The sequence below is a fragment of the Balaenoptera borealis genome, assembly GCF_965194805.1.
Source record: "Balaenoptera borealis genome assembly, chromosome: 14".
In the NCBI taxonomy this organism is placed as follows: Eukaryota; Metazoa; Chordata; class Mammalia; order Artiodactyla; family Balaenopteridae; genus Balaenoptera; species Balaenoptera borealis.
In genome coordinates this window covers 75,274,750-75,298,310 of record NC_138875.1, presented here as the reverse complement: position 1 = coordinate 75,298,310, position 23,561 = coordinate 75,274,750, and the positions used below count along the sequence as shown (strand labels likewise).

The 23,561-nt window shown below is 50.2% G+C and overlaps 1 protein-coding gene across 1 annotated transcript in view; it reads right to left on the bottom strand.

The window, feature by feature from the left end:
- GCN1 (GCN1 activator of EIF2AK4) overlaps positions 1 to 23,561 on the bottom strand; it is a 56,328-nt gene that overhangs the window by 22,921 nt on the left and 9,846 nt on the right. The window contains exons 5-33 of the mRNA XM_082353652.1: positions 23,409 to 23,517; positions 20,657 to 20,755; positions 20,432 to 20,566; positions 19,759 to 19,827; positions 19,521 to 19,629; positions 18,854 to 18,928; positions 18,473 to 18,601; positions 17,911 to 17,961; positions 17,541 to 17,639; positions 17,146 to 17,319; positions 15,492 to 15,644; positions 14,130 to 14,222; positions 12,008 to 12,083; positions 11,697 to 11,856; positions 10,700 to 10,889; positions 10,484 to 10,608; positions 9,532 to 9,710; positions 8,844 to 8,937; positions 7,552 to 7,665; positions 7,254 to 7,452; positions 5,905 to 6,060; positions 4,913 to 5,094; positions 3,582 to 3,662; positions 3,103 to 3,246; positions 2,044 to 2,171; positions 1,685 to 1,874; positions 1,423 to 1,493; positions 597 to 762; positions 53 to 247 (exon numbers count right to left, since the gene is read on the bottom strand). Coding sequence (XP_082209778.1) covers positions 53 to 247; positions 597 to 762; positions 1,423 to 1,493; positions 1,685 to 1,874; positions 2,044 to 2,171; positions 3,103 to 3,246; positions 3,582 to 3,662; positions 4,913 to 5,094; positions 5,905 to 6,060; positions 7,254 to 7,452; positions 7,552 to 7,665; positions 8,844 to 8,937; positions 9,532 to 9,710; positions 10,484 to 10,608; positions 10,700 to 10,889; positions 11,697 to 11,856; positions 12,008 to 12,083; positions 14,130 to 14,222; positions 15,492 to 15,644; positions 17,146 to 17,319; positions 17,541 to 17,639; positions 17,911 to 17,961; positions 18,473 to 18,601; positions 18,854 to 18,928; positions 19,521 to 19,629; positions 19,759 to 19,827; positions 20,432 to 20,566; positions 20,657 to 20,755; positions 23,409 to 23,517 — 3,745 coding nt within the window. The remainder of the gene's footprint in view (positions 1 to 52; positions 248 to 596; positions 763 to 1,422; positions 1,494 to 1,684; positions 1,875 to 2,043; positions 2,172 to 3,102; positions 3,247 to 3,581; positions 3,663 to 4,912; positions 5,095 to 5,904; positions 6,061 to 7,253; positions 7,453 to 7,551; positions 7,666 to 8,843; positions 8,938 to 9,531; positions 9,711 to 10,483; positions 10,609 to 10,699; positions 10,890 to 11,696; positions 11,857 to 12,007; positions 12,084 to 14,129; positions 14,223 to 15,491; positions 15,645 to 17,145; positions 17,320 to 17,540; positions 17,640 to 17,910; positions 17,962 to 18,472; positions 18,602 to 18,853; positions 18,929 to 19,520; positions 19,630 to 19,758; positions 19,828 to 20,431; positions 20,567 to 20,656; positions 20,756 to 23,408; positions 23,518 to 23,561) is intronic.

The following is a 23,561-nucleotide window of genomic DNA, read 5'->3' as shown; positions in this document are numbered from 1 at the left end:
CCTAGCATCCCACTGCCCACCCAGTTGGGGCCCCAGGCCAGGGGGCAGGTACCTGTTGGGAGGGGGTGGAGAGAGCGGCGATGAGCTTGGCGACAATAGGCTTCACTTTGGGGTCGCTCTTTTCCAGGTGCTTGGCTAGAGAGCCCATCAGGACCACCACGCTCTGCCGCACAGCGTCATAGCTGGCATCATTGGGTGCGTTCTTCAGAAACTCCTCAAACACCGGCAGCAGCGAGTTGACGTTCTCCTGGAAAGCCAAGAGCTCCAGGAGCCTCACGTCAGCCCACAGGCTGTGCCTGGGGATGACGGTCTCTGCCCGAGGACCAAGCCCAAGGCTGGCTCTGGGACAGGCATCCTAACAAGCTAGCCAGCAGTGCCAGCGGGTTTCCCAGTTTCTGGCAGAATTGCAGCAGACTTACAAGAATTTAACACCCTTTTGGGGGGTCTTTATGACTCAAAAGAAATACAAATGGAATTTTCCACGGGGGCTAGTGCCCTGCCTGGATTTCGAGCACTCAGCATCCCTGCGGCACCACTGCTCAGCCCACCTTGGCCCAGCCTTCTCCCCACCTCCTCAGCTAGCTGAAATCTTTTACCTTCCCATGTGTGTTGAGCGTCGCAAGGGCTGCATCTAACATGCACTTCCGGACGTCTGGGTTTCGGTCGTTGAGGGCATCAGGGACAAAAAATTGAAAGAGTGGCTTCACCTGAGAACTGTCCAAACACTGGGAGAGCTTGTTCAGAGCCAAAGCCAAGCCACACCTAGGAAAGAAGGGAGAGCGTGTCAGGGGGGGCAAGGGCAAGCCAGAGGCCTCCTCCCCTGCTGGTGGCACCTATCCCAGTATGTCACTAGGAGAGTGAGGCTGCCAACAGCAAACACTGCTTCAGGGGCAGAGCACAACACGGAGCCCAATGCCCTGTGCTTACCCACGGCTGTGCCCACTGGTTTGGGAACGGCCCACTTGTAAAACAGAGTCCTCCTATCTGCCCAGGGCTTACCTCCTACAGGGTGACCTTGGGGAGGGGACCAGCTCTGCCTCTGTTCCCCCAGGTGTGAGTGCATCGCCTACCCCTCTCCCTCCAGGGCAGGAGGAAAGGGAGGTGAAGGAACCAGATGTGAAGGCATTCAGAAGTGGACGTATTCTACAAAGGCTAAGTACTATTATTCTTTCAGCTACAGCAGTAAGGAGGTGCCCAGGGACCTCTACAGAAACAGAGTCCCCCGGAGGAAAGGAGAAACATGTCGTCTAGCTAGCCAGGAGGAGCCAGAACTTCAACTCAGGTCTCTGACTCAGAGGGAGGTCTTGCTGTTTCCCTCTGCTGATCCATTATCCCATGTTGCCTCTTCACAGCACCCAGCCCAGCCAACCTGCCACACCTCAGAAAGCACTGAGTGGTACAAGGCAGAAGCAGCTGTTATACCTGGCTTCCCACTGATCTGGAGGAGATTCTGAGATAACGCGTCCCAAAGCATCCAGCACCGGGGGCGGCCGCTGCAACAGACAGGTTGATCAATGCACTGCAGCGCTCTCTCCAGTAAAGCCAGCGACCCAGGTGAGACAAGAGATTAGGCACAAGCCACCCTGAGCCACAGTGTGGCTCCTGTTTGGAGCAGGTGGGAGGCTGAACAGGGTCCAACCCACCCTCACACACCCAGACCGCGTCGCGGTGCACAGCGACTCACATAGAGCTTCTCCTGGTAAATCTCCATAAGCCTGCCCATAACCGCCGCCGCCTGCCGCGGGTAACGCGCCACTGCTTGGGAGAGGGCTTCGGCCCCGGCCTGCCTCACAGCTGCCTCGTGATAGATGACGTCGTCGATGAGCAAGGAGCAGAGGTCTGGCTGCAGATCTAGGCCCATGGTTGACCAGAGCCTATAGCAGACCGAAGGCGGAGCTGGTCAGACAAGGACCTGCAGCGCAGGCCCTGCCAAACCCGACCACCCGACCCTCTTTCCCTCTGTAGGCTGAGCACGCTGGCTCCAGTTATTTCACGAGGGGAAAGAAAACAGAGCAGGAAAACCAGCCTTCCGACGGCTCTCACCTCTCAGCCAGCTTCCGGATCTCCTCCTCCTTGTCAAACTTGACCACCCAGAGCCTCCGCAGAAGGTTCAGGCCATTCTTCTCATCAGTGTCAGGCGCTGGCAATACCATGTGGAGTTCCAACAGCCCCTGAGAGGGGGTGGGATCACACCGTGTGAGGCACGACCTTTGGAAGAGCCTCTGACCTGCCCGCCACCACCCTGCCTCCCTCTAGGGCTGAACCATCCAAGATGCAGCCACCGGCCGCACGTGGGTCTCCACAGGGAAATCATTTAAAATGAACTCTAACTTTTTCAGCTGCACCAGCCACATTTCAAGTGCTCAACAGCCATACGCTGGCCGGTGGCTACCACACTGGACAGCACAGATGTACATTTCCAGCCCTGCAGAACGCTCCACTGGACAGCGCTGGTTAGGGAGCGCCATGAGTCAGTTCAGCTCATTAGCTGCTCTTCAAAGAGCTTTTCTTTCATGAAATGATAGCATGTAGCGGTAGAATCTTTTCTAACATAGAATTTAAAAGTTTAACTCTAAACACACAAGTCAGACAAAACCTTAGGAAAAGGACATTCCCTTTGTTTTAAGAAATATTTGCCACATTGCCATTGTTTTTCACATTTTTACCAAGGACCAGTGAAACCTCTGTCACAGAGCAATAGCAGGAGCCTGCAGTCTGGCATTTAGGAATCAATGTCTCATACTCCAAGGGGATCCTTTAGTTTTGGGTCCCAAAGCACCAAGAAAAAGTATAAGGTAGTAGGTTGAAGAAATGAACCAATCCTGTGAGTTATATCTGTCTATAAAAGTACCAAGATCCACATTCCATTTTAGAAATTAGGTGAAGCCTTCCGCGGTGAAGAAAAAAATAGGCAGTGATACATGACAACTGTTTAGCTGTTCCAATTCCTAGAATGACCCCGAACCACACTCCGTGGCCTCTTCTCTTTGCCTCCAGGACACACTGGTGCCTATGTGCGGCATCTCCCATCAGGGCAGCTCTAACAGGGACACTGAGGGACAAGGGACGCCATGGTAGCCCCAAGAGGGAGTGGGCACGCACCCGGAGCACAGTGTCCCGCACACTAGCACAGGGGGACAGCAAGGCGCAGAGCAGCACGTCCACCTCCTCCTGCTCTGCAAAGGCACAGCCATCCTTGCCACTGCTGCTGGCACACAGGGTGGTCAGGGCGTCTGAAGCCAGAACCTGAGGAAGACATCCACCCGCTGGGCTCAGTTCCACAAATTTTTTTCCTACTATGGGGCCAGGCAGGGGAGCCAGGTGATGGGCTGAGGGGCCCAGGGAGGAATCTGAACTGAGAATGCCCACCCCACAGCCCTACTAGGGCTCAGACCCCAGCGCCAGGCCAAGGCCAGTGGCAGGACCCAAGCAAAACCCCTCACTAGCTGAGAACAGTCAGGCTGGCTCTTAAAAGCAGCTCTTCTGCCCAAGGCCAGAACTGAGGGCTGAGAGAAGAACTAGGACCTGAGGTTGGGGTCATGAACTGAGCCACCGCAAAAGCCAACTGGGAACCAGATCACCTGCAGCTGGGGAGAGCCTGTGCCGATCACCCAAGTCAGAAGGCGCAGCATGGCCACACGAGGCAGCAACTCTGGGCCATTCTAAGAGAGAACAGAAGGTAAGTCAGGGTGAAGCTCCAGGGAAGGTCTGTAACCAAGTCCGGTGGCACATGAAGCAGCACCCTCTCACCCACAGGGGAACATTCTGGGTCATACTGCTGACTCCACTGTAGAAACCCTGTCAGGTTTACAACTCAATGCACAGGAGCCAACCCCAGTCAACCAGGATCTTCAGGGACTAAAAATAAACTCTTAACCTTGGTTGAAATTCACAGAATATGAAATACAGGTGGCCCATAAACATATGAAGAGATACTGAACTTTACAAGTAAAGTAAAAAAATGCGAAATAAAACATTACACCATTCTTTCACCCATCGTTGGCAAGATTAACACTACGTGAGGTTGTATTAGGATTGGAGAAAAGAAAACGGTTAGTGAGGGTATTGCTCAGAATATGTCACATAACCTAACAATTCCATGCCCAAGAATCTGTCCTACAGAAATGTTCACACAGTGTGCAAGGGACATAAATGTACAAGGGGACACACCACAGCGATGTTCAAAATATGGAAACGTTAGAAACAACCTTAAAATATCAATCAAGTAAAAAGTTAACTAAACCATGGTGCACCCACAGCATAGAACCCCATGCAGCCTGTAAAATTAGATCCATGTGACGTGGATCATATGGATCCGGACACCGGAGGAGACCCAGAGAATATAGTCCCATGAAAGAAGCAGTACAATCCATTTTTGCTTTGCTGTGTTTGTGGGTATGAGTTTTGAATGTGCTTAAAAAAAAAAGGTCCACAAGGGTAGAGGCCAAACTGTTAGCAATAGTTACCTCTAGGGAGTGGCATTTCCCTTTTGCTTCTGTACTGTTGGAATTTTACTCATGCATTACTTTGGCAAATTTTTAGAACACAATTTATTAAAAAGAAAACTCCTCAATGAATGAGCTCCAGTCTCACAATCATAAGCAAGTCAAAGGGAGAGAGTGATCATCACTATCTTCTGAGTTAGAAACAGAACAATAAATTAATACAAAATCCTTCAACTTCTTTGGGTCAGAAACTATCAGACACAAGAGACCCATAAGCTTCTGTGAGGTCTTGACAACCGCACTGAATAGAGAACATTTGGGCCCTCCTCACCAATGGTTGCTGCTATAGGTATATGTATATGCGGCATGACCTCCCCCCCAGAATTGTTCATGGGTCGGGAAGCGTCGGAAGCCCCTGCCTCCCCAACCCCCTCAAGCCGAGGGGGAGCCGAGCTCCCCGGGCCAACCTCGTCCACACGCCCTGGTGGGCTGCTGGGTGAGGCCCTCAGCTGGGCGTGGACGGTGAGGATCTGAAGAATCTGGGCCATGCGCTCCTCCTCCTCCTTGCTGTGGTGGGGCATCTCGGTCAGCACCATCTTCAGAAATGGGAAGACTAAGGAGAAGGCTGGCGCGGACAGGGGCGCGGCGTCTGTGAGAGCAAGAAGCAGATGGATCCTGTAGGTCGGGCAGGACCCTGAGCACGGCTGCCTCAGTGTCCATCCTCAGGGCAAGTGGGGGGGGGAAGGCTGGAGGCCCTGACACCCTGAAGTATGTGGCATGACAAGAGGTATGACAGACAGTAGCCCAGTTCTAAAGGCAGTCTTGCCCCTACCCCCAGACACTGCCTAGTTCCACAATGTGAGAGTTAAAACAGACAAGTAGGGGCTTCCCTGGTGGTGCAGTGGTTGAGAGTCTGTCTGCCAATGCAGGGGACACGGGTTTGAGCCCTGGTCTGGGAGGATCCCACATGCCGCGGAGCAACTAGGCCCGTGAGCCACAAATACTGAGCCTGCGCGTCTGGAGCCTGTGCTCTGCAACAAGAGAGGCCACGACAGTGAGAGGCCCGCGCACCGCAATGAAGAGTGGCCCCCACTTGCCACAACTAGAGAAAGCCCTCGCACAGAAACGAAGACCCAACACAGCCATAAATGAATGAATGAATGAATGAATGAATGAATGAATAAATAAATAGATAGACAGACAGACAGACAGACAGACAAGTAGCTTCCAATGGCAAGAACTAAACCCTCAATGGGGGTCACAGTGACTCAGAATACCAGGGACCAGGCTCAAAAATCATCCATCCCCCCTTTTTCAGATGAGGAAATCAAGGCCAGGGAGGGAAGAGACTCACTGGAGGCTACAGCCTCAGGAAGCCCCGGGGGACGGGACGCCGTAGCTCGTGCAATCCCTGCACGGTTCATACCGCCTCGTGCCCTCTGTCCGTCCTGTCCCTTACCTGGTTCTCCCTTGCCTGCCCTGCTGGTGATGGCGTGACTGTGCAGCAGGGTCACCGCCCTCTTCACAGCCACCGACAGCTCCTCCTGGCACCATGACTTATCCAGGGCACATTCTGGCTTCAGCAGGCGGAGAGTCACGTGGCTCACCAAAGTTCCTGTGTCCAAGAGAAGGGACCCAGCAGGGGACGACCCTCGCAAAGACACAGAATCTGGCCCAGGTGCAAACCAGGGACCCAGGGCAGAGATGCCATGTTCCTCTGACTTAATAGTAATCAATTCTGCTCTGCCTAAGTATCCTCAACCTAATTTCTCATTTCATCTCCATGACAGCGCCAAAGGGTAGGCAGTCCGGCAAGGAGATACCCTTCTGACACTAAGGAATTAAAAGTGCGCTGAGAGGAGGCATGAGCCACCCAGGGGTTATTCAGTTGGGAGTTATTCAGCTCTATCCGTGTGGTCCTCCCACCTTCCATGCAGCAGCGCAGCCAGCCAGGTAATACTTCCGGCAGGTTCTGTGTGTACCGCCTGACTCCAGCCTCACCCTAAAGGGAACATACCCCTCAGGCTCAAGGTATGTTCACCCTCAAGGTCGTTAAACAACCCATAAAGCGAGGCCTCCACAATTCCCAGCCACCCCACCTGGTCTTTGTTTCTCCACAGCCAACAGAAAGCTAAAGGCCACAGAGACCTCTGGTCATCCACACGTGGCCGCTCAGGAGCTCTGGGCTACACAGACAGGCCACGTGGCACCAAACCATCCCACTGCCACTGAATTTAAAACTGCTACAGGGCTTCCCTGGTGACACAGCGGTTAAGAATCCTCCTGCCAATGCAGGGGACACGGGTTCGAGCCCTGGTCCAGGAAGATCCCACATGCTGCGGAGCAACTAAGCCCGTGCGCCACAACTACTGAAGCCCACGCGTCTAGAGCCCTTGCTCTGCAACAAGAGAAGACACCACAATGAGAAGCCCGTGCACCGCGAAGAAGAGTAGCCCCCACTCGCCACAACTAGAGAAAGCCTGCGCACAGCAACGAAGACCCAACGCAGCCAAAAATAAATAAATAAATAACTTAAAAAAAAAAAAAAAAAACACTACAGAAAGATCATCAACTAGCATCTAAAACTTGGCCCTCAGAATGAAGACTCAGAAGACATAAAACAGGAGAGAGGAGGCGGCACTGTGTGCTCCCAAGGATACGCAGCTTGAGATGCCCGAGGCTGCATCCATAGGAAAACAAGTCAGTAGCCTAGGTCACTGCATGCCTCCCCACGAGCACTCGGGGGCATCTCTGTCCACCCCCATCCTGCCCCAGGGTCATGCCCACAGCCAGCCAAAGAGGACTAACCCAAAGCCTTGAGCCTAGGGGTCATGACACAGGCAGCCAAGGACAGGAAAGGGTTCTTGATCCTGGGAGCAGCGAGGGGAGATTTCAACAAGGGCAGGAAAGAGTCGACCAGGACAGGGATGTACTGGGTCAGGCCGGACGGGTTCTTGGCCAGGATGGTGTCCAGCAGTCCTAGCGCCGCCTCCAGCTCATTGTCCAGCTGTAAGCAGAGTCACCCCAGAAGGCCAGTGAGCGGGGCCCTGCCCCAGGCGGCCCAGCACTCTCGTGGCGCAGGCGTGTGGGGGCAGCACCTGCTTACCTCCTGCAGCCGCCTCCGGACCTGTGCCTCCTTGTCCAGCTGGGCCTGCAGCATCTCCTTCTGTTTGCTGGTCAGCTGCACCTCCTCTTTTATGCCTTTCTTCTTCTTTATCTCCTGAAGGGAACAAGCAAAGCAAATCCATCTCCAGGGAAGGGAACTCCCTCCCTCCCAGCAAGCGGGGCACGCTCAGCTCCCCAGTCAGCACCAGGACAGCTCTACGTCTGTGACCTGTCCCCCCAACCTGCCATGTGGCCTCCCCTACTCCCACAAGTCCACAGCCACCTGGTTTCTACAGAACAGAGAGAGCAGTAGAGAGGCGATTTCTTGCTGGATTCTCTACTAACAAACACAAGAAGGGCCTTTATACGTTAGAGAAATGAAAAGTCCCTCCAGGTGCTGAAAAGGGTATTTTGGTAGCCATGCAGCTTCAGCCTCCCCTCCTGCCAGCCCGCCCTACAGACACTCTCTTCCAGTATAAGCTAAAGCCTTGCAAAGACCGAGAGCACTCATTCATTTGATAAGTCTTTACTTAGCACCTACATGGTGCCAGGCACTGTTCTAGATGCTGGGGAGACCGTGAGAACAAGACCAAGTCTTTATCCTCACAGAGCTGACGATCTAGTGGGTGCAGGTAGACAACGAACAGGGAAACAGATACATAAACAAGGTGACTTCAGATCATGACAAATGTTATGAAAGGAATAAATATGATGCATAGCAAATGAGAAGAGGCGCGGTGTCTACTCTGGATAGGGTGGGCAGAGGGGTCACCTCTCCGCGAAGGGGATATGTGGGCAGAGATGTGGAAGACAAGAACCCAGCCTTGTAAAGACTGAGGGAGGAAAAAAAACAAAAACAAAAAAACAAAAAACCGAGGGAGGAGCAAACAAAGGCTCTGAGACAGGAAAGAGCCCTGTGTGCTTTGCTCCTGTCAGAACTAGTTCTGTCACTGCCAAATACAGCGATGAACCACGCCCAGCGGCTACACTGTGCCAGGCCCTGTGCCTACTATCAGGAGGACAGATAGGTCCCAGCCTTCCAGGAGCTGGGGGGACAGGCATGGAATCAAGCAACACCACTTAGCAGAGGAAATACATGAACTACTGCCAGCAGAGAGAAAAATTTGTTTTCCTTGAGTTGGGGGTAGAGAAAGCTACCCGAGAAAGGGCAGATAAAGAGTGTGGCAGGAGGACTCAGGATCAGTGGGGAGGTCGGAGGAGTGTGCCATGGGTCAGGATGACTCAAGGGACCAGCCTGAGGCCACCCCACGTGTGAGGCCTCCACGTACCCACCTCCTTCAGCTCCAGCTCGATGATCTGCTCCTTGAAGGAGTAAGCTTTGTTCTCTCGCTTCATGTTGGCCTTTTTTATGCTGTCCTGTTGGGCACTGAAACACCAGAGCAGGTGATCAGCCAGGTTCAAAACAGCCACCAGGCCCTTCAGCCTCCCGCCAGCCATAAAACCCCAGCTAGCTTTTAAGTCATATGCACCAGGAAAGTGCTGGATACTCTACATGCTCTTGTATCCCGGGCCTAAGTACTGTGCCTAGAACACAGCAAGCACTCCTCCAATGAACAGACAGATTGTTTCATTTACTCCTCACAAGACCCGACAAAGGACACATAGTCTCCATCTGACAGGCACTTCTCTGGTGGTCCAGTGGTTAAGAATCCACCTTCCAATGCAGGGGACGCAAATTCAATCCCTGGTTGGGGAACTAAGATCTCACATGCCATGGGGCAACTGAGCCCACGCACCACAACTACTGAGCCCGCGTGCTCTAGAGCCCACGTGCCACAACTAGAGAGAAGCCCGTGCGCGGCAACCAAGAGGCCGCGTGCCGCAGGGAACGATCCCGCGTGCTGCAACTCAGACCCGACGCAGCCAAATAAATTAATTAATTGAAAAAAAAAAAAAAAAGGAAAGAGAAAAAAAAGAAAACTAAGACTTGGGGCTATTGAGCCCATGAGTGGGGGCTCACCTCTGGATGATGGATTTGTCGTACAGCTCCCCGGCAGGGGTCTGCATAATAGCAAACTCCTCCCGTGTCACCTGGCACAGCGCTGGGTTCTGCACGGAAGCGGTGATGGTGCTGATGAGCTGAGGGAGGACCCGGTCTGGGGACAGGATGGAGAGGGAGCCCATGGCATTCATGGAAGACTGCCAGACAAACATAGACACGGTCAGTGTGCGCCACGGCTGGCACTGGAGAGGGGTCCTGCCGGGCCTAAATGCCCCAGGCAATTGGCTCCCCTTCTTCTTGCCACTGCCTGCTCTTTCTGAACACTGCCTACTGGAGTGGACAACTATAGTGTGTGCCTGCCTTCTCAGCGAGCTGTACCTACCTGGTACTAGCACCCTGATTTGGGGGGCACATTCCTCTCCCAATCTCAATCTCTATGGTTCAGGTGGAGCTGACCCCACCCTCTCCAGAGGTGGGCATGTGACCCAGACCAGAAGGATGGGCCCCAGGATAAGCACAAGACCCAAGTCAGGTCAACCAGGGCAGTAAGACCCCATGCCAGCTGAAATGACTGGAAAACGCAAGCTTTTCCCACTGGAGCTGATGCAGGACAAGAAGTAAGCCTGGAATAGCTATTCTGCTACTAAAAAGGGGAGACTGAGAATGGAGCCCATGCCGTGGAAAGCAGAAATGGTACACAGATGGATGAGACAGAGAGATGGACAGAGAGCAGGAGACACACCACCTATAAGGTCCTGAAGACACCTGAGTCCCTGTCCAGTCACATCCTGGGTCTTACCAGTTAGATGAGGGAACAAGCAAGTTCCCTCTTGTGCTCAAACTAGTTTGCATTTTCTGCCACATGAAACCCAAGGGTTCAACCCACTTTTCATCACACCTTCCCTGTTTCTCTGAATCTTCCCTGTCTGGACTCTGACCTGAGACCAAAACCAGCTCACACGCCAATTACCTGGTTCAGGGGGCTCTGTGTGGTGATCCTGGGAATGATCTGATCCAGGTGCCTGGTAATGAAGGCTTCCGGATCGATCTTCATCCTGGCAAGAAGTGCTGGCCACAGGCCAGACTGCACAGCCACTGAAGGGAAGGGGAGCTCTTTGAGGCCTTCTGCCCGGCCTGCTCCTACAACGTAGTCCCCGCCCCTCCAATACCCGCCCCAGGCACGCACCTAAGGACGGGTGGTGGGAGATGATCAGCATCTCCTGGGCCAGCTGTTCCGTGTTGGTGACATCACCTTCCAGCCCTGGCACCCCAGAGATGATGCACAGAGCCTCCTGCAGGACCCGCGGAGGCACGTAGGCCTTGCCCGCCTCAGTCACCTCCCCGGCATCGGTCACCAGAGCCTCTAAGGGCAGCACCTGTGGGGAGACAACACATGAGCCCCACTGCTCAGAGCCCCGTGCAGGCCTGGCACACAGGAGATGAAGATGCCAGGGAGGCAGCTGCCTCTCATTCATGTTGTTCTCTGGGCTCCCTGTTGGTGTGGATACTGACACCCAGTGCCCTGCACTGGGACCCACAGGCTATGAGATGGGCCTGGAAGGAAGCACCTAAAACAGCCCACAGGGGGAAAGAAGGCAACAGACACTGGTCCAGGGGACCTACCCTGAGACTGCAAGTCTGTCACTGGCCCACATCCCTCAAGCAGGCTTAGGGAAGGAGGGAAGCAGTGAAACAGGGAACAAAGAGCCCTGAAATTAGGAGCCGGGTCTTGCGGGTCAACTCCCAGTTCTGCCACCCCCTGGCTGGGGGACCCTGAGCAAGTCATTTCAGCTACCGGAACCCTGGACAACTCATATAAAATAATCGTAGTAAGCCTGTCAGCCTTTTAAAGGCATTGTGAAAAACTGAAAGGGACAATGGGTAGAAAACACTTTAAAAATTATAAAGTGCTTTAAAAATGAAGTGTTTTTCCATTACTCAAGAATAAAAAGGTTGAGCTACATGTCATAAAACATGGGAAGAAAGAAAAGCATCTGAAAAGGAAAAGGAATTATATGAAACAAGGTGTTACCCAAACTCTAGGGCAGGGCAGAAGATTCTGGCATCACACAGTCTGAGTGAGTGAGAACAGCCCAGGAGCAGTCTAGTTAAAATCCCACAGCATAAGCAGGGTCAGCTAAGGGGGTCTGTGAGCCCCAGTTCTGCAGCCCAGATGCCCTGACCTTGTGAGAACTGAGGACAGTCTTCAGCTCCTCCAGGAGTCCGCAGGCCAGCTTGAAGCCCCCGAGAGCAGACAGCAGCTTCCGAACCGTCTGCTGGGCCTGCCTGCGCACGTGCCAGGTGCGGCTTAGGAGCACCGCCACCAGAGCCCGGTGGTACTGCCTGCAGCAGAGGGACAGGGCGTCCTGGGGGAAAGCCAGGCATAGGGCTCTCCGCAGCCAGCCTCCCACCCCTCACACACCGCCACGTCTCAGGCTCCTGTCAGGGTTTGTGTCACTTGGCCCAAGGGGAAAGGTAAACAAGCCCCACGTACTGAACTTTGTTGCCTGTGAGTCTGTGCGGATGGTCAAGGAACAGTCTCTCTGTCAGATGCAGCACGGTACAGAGGGCTGGGAGGGGACAGAAACAGCACAAGTGTTTTTAAAATAGAGAACACATCCAGAGAGAACTGGGAAGAACTGGAAAATGAACACCAAAATGTAAAGGTAAAATTACAGTTCACTAGAATTTTTTTTTTAAGTTTTTATTTTATATTGGAGTATAGCTGATTAACAATGTTGTGTTAGTTTCAGGTGTACAGCAAAGTGATTCAGTTATACATATACATGTATCTACTGAATTTTCTTTTTTGCTGACTACACATGTGTATTCTGTTTTTTTTTTAAAACATCTTTGAGTATAATTGCTTTACAATCGTGTGTTAGTTTCTGCTTTGTAACAAAGTGAATCAGCTGTACACATACATATATCCCCGTATCTCCTCCCTCTTGCGTCTCCTCCCACCCTCCCTATCCCATCCCTCTAGGTGATCACAAAGCACCGAGATGATCTCCCTGTGCTATGCGGCTGCTTCCCACTAGCTATCTATTTTACATTTGGTAGTGTATATAAGTCCATGCCACTCTCTCACTTCGTCCCAGCTTACCCTTCCCCCTCCCCATGTCCTCAAGTCCATTCTCTACATCTGCGCCTTTATTCCTGTCCTGCCCCTAGGTTCTTCAGAACCATTTTTTTTTTTTTTTTTTTTAGATTCCATATATGTGTTAGCATACGGTATTTGTTTTTCTCTTTCTGACTTACTTCACTCCGTATGACAGACTCTAGGTCCATCTACCTCACTACAAATAACTCAATTTCGTTTCTGTTTATGGCTGAGTAACATTCCATTGTATATATGTGCCACATCTTCTTTATCCATTCATCATCTGTCGATGGACACTTAGGTTGCTTCCATGTCCTGACTATTGTAAATAGAGCTGCAATGAACATTGTGGTACATGACTCTTTTTGAATTATGGTTTTCTCAGGGTATATGCCCAGTAGTGGGATTGCTGGGTCATGTGGTAGTTCTATTTTTAGTTTTTTAAGGAACCTCCATACTGTTCTCCATAGGCACACGTGTATTTTGGAACAAGCAAAAATATATTCAATATCCTGTGATAAATGATAACAGAATATGAAAAAGAATGTATATATACGTATAACTGAATCACTTTGCTGTACAGTAGAAATTAACACATTGTAAGTCCAACTATACTTCAATAAAATAATTTTTTTAAAATTACTATGCAGTTCTAAAAAAAAAGAATGAGAGCGCTCATTATATACTTCCGTGAAATGATTTCCAAATCTAGACAGCACAATGCATATAGTAGGCATATTAACACTTGTGTAAAAAAGGCAGAGAACTGATACATAAGGTTATTTATTGGTATAAATATAAAATATCAAAGATACACAAGAAGCTGATAAAATTGGTTCTCCATGGCCAGGGACAATGGGTGGCTAGAGATCAAAGCAAGGGTATAACTTTCAGTGTAGACTCTCTTGGGTCTTTTTTTTTTATTATGTGAATATATCTCCTATTCAAAAATTAGCTAAACATTTTTTAAACATCAGAAGTGACTAACAGTTGTAGCTCATTAAGAGAATATTGTGATTTGTCAGTCAAAAGGCTTTTCCAATCACCCATTAGCGGCGGATACTTCTAAAGCAACCCAGAATTTTAAACATACGTTTAAAGATCAACTGTTCCTTCTCTGCCAAGATAGAAACCAGCAGTTCTTCCATCTCCTGGTGCGGGTGGAGCCAGCCACACTTCACCAGAGCTTCTCAGCTGCCTCTCAGTACACGAAAACCTCTATGACAGCACCAATTACCCAGTCAGCTGTAATTACACCTAATATCACAGCTCCACAACTATTAGTGCTGTCTCCACAAATCTCCCACTTCCCTCCCATTTCCCTAGCCTTCCACATCCCACAGGAGTACATTCATTCCCACAAAAGCTGAGCTGTTTGCCAGATCACTCTGCTCCAGGTTTTTGCTGAGCTGTCTGGTCAAAACAACAGGCTGCCAGGGAAGGATCCTCTCTGAAGACCCACCAGAGAGACTCAGCCCCAAACTCGACTTCAACTAAGGGGGTAGTGACTCACCATCCTCTGAAGCCATGAGCAGGAATTTGTCAGAAGTGAAAACCTGCTTCTTCTCATCCAAAATCAGCTGCCAGAAACTGCTCAGTTTGGCCTCTGCAAGAAACAAAAGGTCACTCTACCACACAGCTCCCCACATGCCAGGGCTAGTCCCCGCCATGCTGAAGCTGCGGGGGCTGGCTTTGCTGACAGACTCTCCGCTGTTGCAGCAGGCAGGAGTTCTCCCTCGGCGGGGGCGGGTCACTCCCAGGCTCACTGTCCTCCGGTTCCGAGAACTAACCGGTTCTTCTGGTGGCATTGCCTATATGAAAAGCTTTGGTGGTTCTCTGCTGCCCACAGGAGCCCAGGTGAGCTGCTTCCCACCTGGAATTCCCACCTGTTCCAGGTGCCAGGCTGAACTACTTGAGGTCCACATGTGGTGCTTTCCCCGCCCTTCCCTCGTCTGAACTCACACTGGGCCAGCTAGTGAAAACCCTTCTAGCCCTCAGGGCCCTAGTTCGAATGCTCCCTCCTTCGTGAAGCTTTTCCTGACACCCAACCCCTCAACTAAAAGAAATCCCTCCTTCAAAACTGCTCTTATGCCACATTTTGCCTTAAACAACAGATAACTTTTGTATATCCTCTCTCCCGGTAGAGTAAAGCAGCTTAAAATTTGCTGAAACAGGGTCATGTTCTGCCTCCCTGCCACAGAAGTAGCCCAGTGCCTTGGCATATAGTCAGATGGCACACAATTATATGAAAAGAGCTGAAATCCATTTCTAACCACAGGACTAAGTTCAGCTATGTCCCCATGCAGAGTAGGATGTAGACTAAACAAGCACAGAATACCATGTAGCCACAAAAAAAGGAAAGCTCTTTTTGTTGTATTGATTTTGGAATCTTTTCCAAGATGTGTTCAGTACACAATATGGCATGTATAGTATGTTACCCAGCATGTTTCGGCAATTACACATTGACCATCTCTAGACACGAAACTGGTTAATACTATCCAAGGAGGGAAACTTAGTGGCTGGAAGACAGGATGGCTAAGGGGAAGCTTTTAATGTTATACCCTATAAATGTATAACCAATTAAAAACAAAGTCCCACTTATCATCTGCAGGGACGAGCCTCAGCGTTGCACTGTGCAGTGGGAGTGCAGCCAGGGGACTCTGTCACTGTCCTCCTTTGCCCTGGTGCTCCAATGCTCCGGGACAGGGGCTTGTAGATAAAATCCATCCCTGCAGTTGACAAGTGGCCCTACAGCTGCCCAGTGTGGTAAGCGGCCAAGCTAATCCTGTAAAATCCTAAATATCAAGGCACTCCTCCCAAGGACTCTGAAAGAGGCCCTTGTCTGCTAGCATCCTGGACATCTCTGGACTCTTACCAGCCTGTGAGTCAGCCATCGAAAGCTTTGAGAGCAGCAAGGCAGCAGCGACCCCTTCGGTGACTACGGGAACCTGAGTGCTTTGGGAGGCTGCCTTCTCCACTGTCTGGATGAGCAAGGGCAACAAGTCCAGGGCCTGCAACAGTGTGTCACCTGTGGAGATAGGACCAGCACCTTACAGAACACCCCAATCGCAAGGATGGCAAGACTACTTGAGAAAGGAGTTATTCGCCCATGTCTGAACTGGCTAACACCCTTCAGTTACCTTTCAAATAAGTGGAATTAGAATCTAGGGCTTAAATCAAACTTTACAACCATAAAGCTAGAGCTAGAAGGGGCCTTACTAATCCAATAGTCCAGGTATTCACTTGATGGATAAGGAAACAGACCAAGAGAGGTGAAGTGAGTTGCCCAAGGCCACACAGCTGGTTGAGGGAGAGCCAGGGCAAACCTCAAGTTGACTAATTTCTCTCTGGGGCTCTTCTCCCACACCAGACAACCTCCGGACCCAAATCCCAAAACCAGAACCAATCAATCTGCTGAGCTATGAACTAAACTCTGTTCAAAAAAAAAAAAAAAAAAAGTAGAAACCTACTAAAACTATAGCTAAACCCATGTATGTATGTGTGTATGTACGTATGTATGTATGTATGTATGTATGTATTTATTTAGGCTGCACTGGGTCTTCGTTGCGGTGCACGGGCTTAGTTGCAGTATGTGGGATCTTAGTTCCCCGACCAGGGATCGAATCCGGGCCCCCTGCATTGGGAGCATGGCATCTTAACCACTGGACCACCAGGGAAGTCCCAACCCATGTTTTCTTAATTACTAAATTGGTATGTAGAGTATTTCACAGTGAAACAAGTATTTCATTTGGATGATGCCATGGATTTGAATCCAAGAAATGTGTATTTTAAAGGTTTATGTTTGTTTTTGAAGTATCAAGCAGAACTAGCTCAAGCTAAAGAGACTAGGTTAAACCAAGACTTGGCTATTTAGAACTCAATCTAAAATCAAGTTCGATCAGTGCAGCAAAACTGCAAACTGATACACAAGTACAGACACTGTACAGAGGGGGGGTCACCTCTCTAGGGGCAGCTCTGGAGTCTCCTAAACACTTTTTTAAACCCAGTCATCATAAGTTTAAACTTTAACTGAAATACGAGCCCATCTCAGAGGTGGACATCAATATTAGAGATTTTCACCTTGGGGATCAAGCTCTTACAGATTAGAAGTTTCCCCTCGCTGTGCTTGGGAAGGAGGTAGATGCTCATGCCCAAATGACAGGTTTGTTAGCACTGAAGCGAGGGCAGTGGTTGTTTCTAATAGGTCCAGTGTAAAGATTATATAATTTACACCTTATAAATCAGTCTTATCAGAATCATTTCTCCATGATTTCAGAAAACGGAGTGCCAGGTTCTGGTTGTGGGTCCTCTCTGAATAAAACTTTGTATTCTGAAGGTCTGATAAGGAGGAGAAGCCAGAATCTGTGAAGACTGGGCTCTGATTCTAGGCTTTATGGATGACTAAGCTAGATGCTCCCAGTGGCTCAGGAGGAAATGATGCAAAAAAAGCTGGACCGAAAGGGAAAGCCTGGAACGGTGATGACGCCCTGAAGATCACCTCGATCACCTCTGTGAGGGAAGAATCTCACCTCGGAAGCAGACCAACATGCACTGCAGATAGGCGTGCCTCACTGCAGAGGTGGAGGTTTTAAGGCTGAAGGCTTTCTTGAACCATTCAGTGAGCTTCTTGGGCACTTCTGTGGTGAACCGGTTACACCAGAGAGCCAGGACAGAGGTGGCGTGCACCAAGGTGCCTTCGTGAACTAGGGCAAGAAGCGGAAGTCCAGTCAGCCCTATGTCTTAGACCCACGTCACATCACTGCCAGTTGCATGCGAAAGCAAGTAGGAGTAAAGGGAGAGGAAGCAGTGATGCTTCAGGGATAGGAAGCAGGGCCTTCAGAAGGGGTTCATGGCAGGCTCCAACTGTGAAAACCGGGGGTCAAGGATGGGTCCAGGCTGCACCCTCACCATGGTGCACAATTACCTTCTTGCTGGAGGAAGGGGATGAACAGCTCAGCCACGGTCCCACTCAGGACTTGACTGGAAGGCCCGGCCACCACGTGATGACTGACACTCCCGATCCCTGGAAGGCAGGGGATTCCCTGCTCAGCCCAAAACTGCCGACACACCAGTCTTCCTGTCGCTGCCCACCTCCCCAGCAGCCATGTCTCTCCTCTGGCCATGACTGAACCCCCACTCAATCCCCCGTCAGACGTCCTGCCTTTCACGGAAGCCAGACTGGGATGTCCAAAACTGTCAGAGGTGTCAAGATCCAACGGACTCACCTTACCTAACAGTTACGTTACACCTCATCTACAACTACACTTCCTACTACCCGTGGAGAAATTCTGTACCTGAGAGGACGCTCATCTTCTGGGCTACAATAGTTAGTTTTCCTTCCGAGCCTGAGAGGAGAGATAGCAAAGATTCAAAATTCGTATCTGCCACATTTCCCGAGGGGGTGAATAAGGTAGTCATGTGTGTGACATCAAGATACAGTTTCTGATTCCAGAAGCAGCCTTTCTATCGTGTAGCTGGGCTTAACATGCTACATGTACATCACATGTACTGGCTTTTTTTTTTTTTTTCTAACTAAAGAAATAAATAATATGTTCTTGCAGAAAATGTGACAAACAGAAAAAAATATAAAAGCAACATCTAAAAATCACCCATGTTCCCACTACCTAAAATATTATTAACATTTTGGTGTATTTCCCTCTATTTTTCCCCCTATGCACACGATAATGCCTATGCTTAAAAACTGAGATCACCCCCATCCACATTGATCTGCACATGCTTCTGTTCATTCTTGACATGAGCAAACTCAGAGCACCAAGCCCCCATCAGGTCCCGGTGCCCAAGGAATGCCAGAGGCCACACCTTGGCCATCGGCATGCCCGGGAAGGACTTGCCCACCTCCGAGGATAGCAAACAGGTGCCTGGCCAGGGCTTCCATCGCCGAGGAGTCACTGCACTGGCGGACCAGGTTCTGCAGCGCCAGCACGGCTTCATCCATCAGGCGGGGGCTGTTGGACTTCAGCTGACCTGGACACGGAGAGCCGCAGCTCAGAAGCTGCCGAGAGCTGGGTAGCCAGGCTCTCATCTTTGTCTTCCCTGCTCCCAACTCTTCAATCCTGGCTCTGTGTTCTCATTATAAAGGATCTCAGGAAAGAAACTATGCAACTGTAGTTTATTTCTAAACTGAGCTGTCTCCTACCCCTTTTTGTACAATAGGGACAAGTACAACCAAAACCCAAGGTGCCGTTCCAGGGGCTGGAGAGGGGTTGGGACACTCACCAGCCAGTCCTTTCACGATGTCCAGGGCATAATGGCTGAGATCGAGAGTCACTGATGCCAACAGACTGGAGATAGCTGAGGGGGACAGAAAGCACGCACCATGTTGGCCTCCAGGGGAAATGCCCGTTTCTGCCTGACTCCCCAACCAATGCTCAGGCCTGCTGTGTAGACACATAGGACACTCTTCATCTCTGTATGGTCACATGGTGGTCACACCTTTGTCCCACAGCTCTGCTGTAAAGCTGTATACTGCCCCATCCCAATCAGCAAAAAACTGCCCCTCTGACATTCCACCCACACCTCTTACCAAGATAAAAAGAGACAGAGACTCAACTCTCATATCCTATGGTTTCAAGTGCCACCTCCACACCAAGGTTAAACTGTCTAGAGCAGAGGTTCTTAACCTGGTTTCCGGAAGGTTCTTAGACCTCCAAAAATGTATGCAGTATTTTAAGTGCATATACTTTTGTGCATTCTTCCAGCAAGAGGGTCCATTACTTTCAACATACTCTCAAAAGGGTCCCTGATCTCTCTCCCAAGGGCCCAATGAGGTAAACAGTGAATACATCTCCCCCCGCCCCGAGCACTTCCTGCTGCCAAGTAGTGGGGACCCGGCTTATCAGGCAACTTCACCTCCCTCCCACTATCCTGTTTGGCAGGAACCTACTTTCAAGAACATTCTCTGGACTCCTCAGTAAGGACTTCTGTATGGTGGGCAATACCAGATCCTTAAACTCCGAGTGGGACATGTATCGGAGCAGAGGGGCACAGTTATCCTACAAAGAGAAAGGAGTCAGGCACCCAGCCTTCGTGGGAACAGACCAAGAATAAAGGATGGTTCTGAATCACAGAATTTAAAATGGGATTTAGCTTGCCCAGGTGAGTAAGGGCCACCTCACACTCACCAACAGATACTTCTGAGGCTTTACTTTGCTCATCAAGATGTTCTTCATATAAAAATCCAGCAGGGCACTCTAGGGAATACAGAGACTTGGTTAGACCCTGACGTTCTGAGATCCCTCTTGTGGGAGTGCTTCTAAAAAATACCAATCGGTGCCCCAAATGTCACGGTGTCAAGCACGAAGATCCCACTGATCATGTCATTCCCCATCTAAAAGCCTTCCACAGCTTTCCATGGCTCCTGGGAGCAAGTCCCAACCACAGAGTATCACAGCCTCTTGCGCTTTTCCTTTGCAGCGTGTCTCACAGAGATAGTGAGATGATGATCTGTCTAACGGCAGCCGCCTCAGATTCAGTCCCGCCCGGGGAAGGGATCACAGCTCCCTCACGCACTGCTGCATCCCCAACACCTGGCACAGAGCTTGGCACAAGGCAGATGCTCAGTGGTGGGTGAATAAATGACTGCATGAACAGGTAAATCATCATCCCGTTAACTATGGCAGGATCCATCCCAAGCCACAACTGGAGGGGAAACTTTCCAACTCCTTGAAGTTCTTATATCACCATGAAAGGCCGGGGTCTCAGGTGAGAAAACCAACAAACTTCAGATAAGGCCAGCAGCTGGGGCCACCAGGGCAAAACAAGCTCCCCCTCCTTTCCTCCAGAGAGTCCACTTGCCTTGTGCCGACTGACCACGTCCATCTCCTTGTGGCTTGTGCAGAACTGCACCAGCAGCCCCAGCATGGCTGCATAGTTCTGGTTGGGTTCTAGGCTGAGAATGGCTGACAAGTACTGTTCCACCAGCCCCGGGTTCTGAAGAGGAATGGGTAAAGCAGGTGTATCAGACGGCAGTGGAGGTGGTGCGGAAGAAGAAATGCCCGCCACCCTGCCGCCTCCTGTCACCTCTTTCCACAGCTTGGTGAGCTTCTTCACAGCACCATCCACGGCGTGCTTGTGGGAGCCGCCCAGCACCTCCAGCAGGAGCAGACACTGCACCTCTACCTGCAGGGACAGGGAGGCTCAGGTCCGGACGTGAAATGGGAGCGGAGGTCCCATGGCCCTCATAGCCTGCCCAAGACCTTCGTCAGGCCCGCCAGAACCTGAGGTCATCTCCGCCAGGCCTCTCCCACTCAATTCCAGCCAGATCCTCTTCCCTCCACCCCCTGGCCCCCCCCGCCGCCACTTAACCCTGTCCTGGAATTACATCTGTTCACTCAAGCACTTCTTTAATAAGTATTTGTTGAGCACCTACTATGAGTCAGACAATGAAAACACCTGGAGAATAAGACAGACATGGTCCTTGCTTTCATGCACCTCATAGTCTAGAGGGAGAAAAAGATACTAAACAAATAAACACACAAATGAATACATAATTCCAGCAAGGTTAAGTGCCATGTGGGAAAAGGATAAGCACTCTGTTTCATATATTTCTTCATCTGCCTTGACTATTCCTTCATTAATTCTACAAGCAATGAACGCTGATGAAGTGGCAGGCACTATGCTAGGCACTGTGGATACAGAAGTGAACACTGATATGCTGATCCTGCCTGTGGGGGGGCCCACTATCCAACCTAGAGTGAAGCACCTAATAGGTGCTCAATTAAAAAGCCTCACAGAGACTGTATGTGCCACGAACACCCAAGGTCACTGGAGCAGTGTGGACTGCCACCCTGAGAAAAAAGGCATGCTTAAGAAGTCTGCCAAATTCCACATTTGCATGTGTACAAAATGGCAGATGTACAAAGTTATTCATGGCAACATTTTTTATAGTAAAAGATTGTAACAACATTAATGGTCATAAACAGGGAACTAGTTATATATACCGTGGTACATCCACTCAAAGGATTAGTAAATAGTCATAAAGAATGAGAAACTCTATATAAATACTCTGGAACAAATTCTAAATCCAGTTAAAGAAAAAAACACAAGGCGAAAGAAAAAAGTTTGTATGTATGCTACCACTTGTATAAAAAGGTCTATTTAGTCATATACACAGAGAATACCTCTACTACCTAAGAAACTAGTAATAGAGGGGGACCGAGATGGCTAGGGAAGGGGTGGGAAGGAAACTGGTATATCATTCTACACCTGTTGAATACTGAACCGTTTTTTAAAAAAATTATTATTAAAATAGCTTTTTAAGCTTGCTGATATCACATTCAGAACTATATTGCTGTTCTTTCTTCCTAGAACATTCTAACCTTAATCTGGGCATGGTTTTTTCTTTCATATCCTTCAGGTCTCTGCTCAAATGGTACCTCCTCCAAAGGCCTTCCTCCCACCATCACCGCCCACCCACTCTCTCTATCCTCCTGCCTGCTTTTCTGCTGCACGACTCTACACCTTGTCATTTATATGTGGACCTGTTTGTGTCCACCCTCTCCCCACGACTGAAGGCTCTATGAGAAAGTAAGGTCCTCTCACCTGTCCCCTGTTTCAGCCTCAGCTCCTCGAACAGCACCCGACACGCAGGGGGCCCTCAACAAATACTTAAGGGACTGAATGAACTACTCCTATGTGTATAGTCAACATCAGCAATGAGCAAAGGAAAAACCCAGATTCAAGACACAGAAAAACCACCACGGTTTCAAGCTCCTGACGCATCCTGTCCCATAAACACAACACTCCAGGGTTGACCCCTCCCACTCACTAACCCACACTGACTTACCTTGGATAACGGTTATAAGAATTCATTGGAGACATGCTAGTGAGGGAGCCCATGATAAACCATCTTACAAGAAGGCTTTCTGGTAACAATGGAACCCACACTCTGAAGGTGGTTTTCCAGCATATCCACTACCTGTGAGGTTTCAGTGTTCTTATCCTTCCATCAATTGCTGATGGCCAATCTATGGTCATCCCCAGAAGTATGCTGGATAAGCTCCCAGGGATGAGGCCTCAATAAGTCTTACGAGCTGGCTGTGTCAGGCAGAGGTGCTCACTCCTCATTTACCTGCACAGCCCTCTGTAAGTTTCTACAGCCCTTTCACACCTCTTCTGAGCCCATCTTCATGGCAACTCTTGGAGGTGGATGGATGAGTGGTACTTTTCCCCATTTTTTGCAGCAATGGGAAATGGGCTCCGAAATTAGGTATCTAGCCAAATCTCATGGCCAAGAGTCAAATCCATACCAAGATCCTCAGACTCCTTTTTTGTTAAACTATAAGACCATCCCTCTTGCCCTCCACTAAGCATATCTAGACATTCAAAAGAATCTCCCAACCTGGCCTATTGGGCCATCTCTGGTTAGCAGACATGCTGAAAGGCAAGATAGGGAATGTGGAAGGAGCAGGCATAGAACGGGAGGAGAGAATTGGTATTTTCTGGTTTACTTGTTTTCTGCCTGTCTTCCCCATTCTGGCCTGTCACGTCTTCCACACATGCCATGAAGGCACGGGCCACGTTTCTCTTGCTCATCACTGTATTCCCAGGGCCTAGCACCATGCCTGACCCAGGAAAGCTCAAAGATATTTGATAAATAGACGAATGTTATTATGCTGCACTCATGCCCATCCACCAAAGTCACACACCTCAGGGTAACTCAAAGTGCCTGGTCACCCAGCACTAAGAGCACTGGCCAGAGAAGGTGCTTAAACATGTCCCAACTCTGTGCAGAGAGCTGACCGGCATGACTCCAAAGACCCGGGGAACCTACCAGTTTGTTCCAGATGTCTCCTTGCCGCTTGGCTCTCGAGGGAAAGACAATGCGCACCAGTAGGCAGGTCCAGGACAGGGCCAGCAAGGCAGCCGAGCCACTGCTCTTACTGAGAGGGGAGGGGAGGGGAGGGATGAGGTCAGAGCAGCAGCC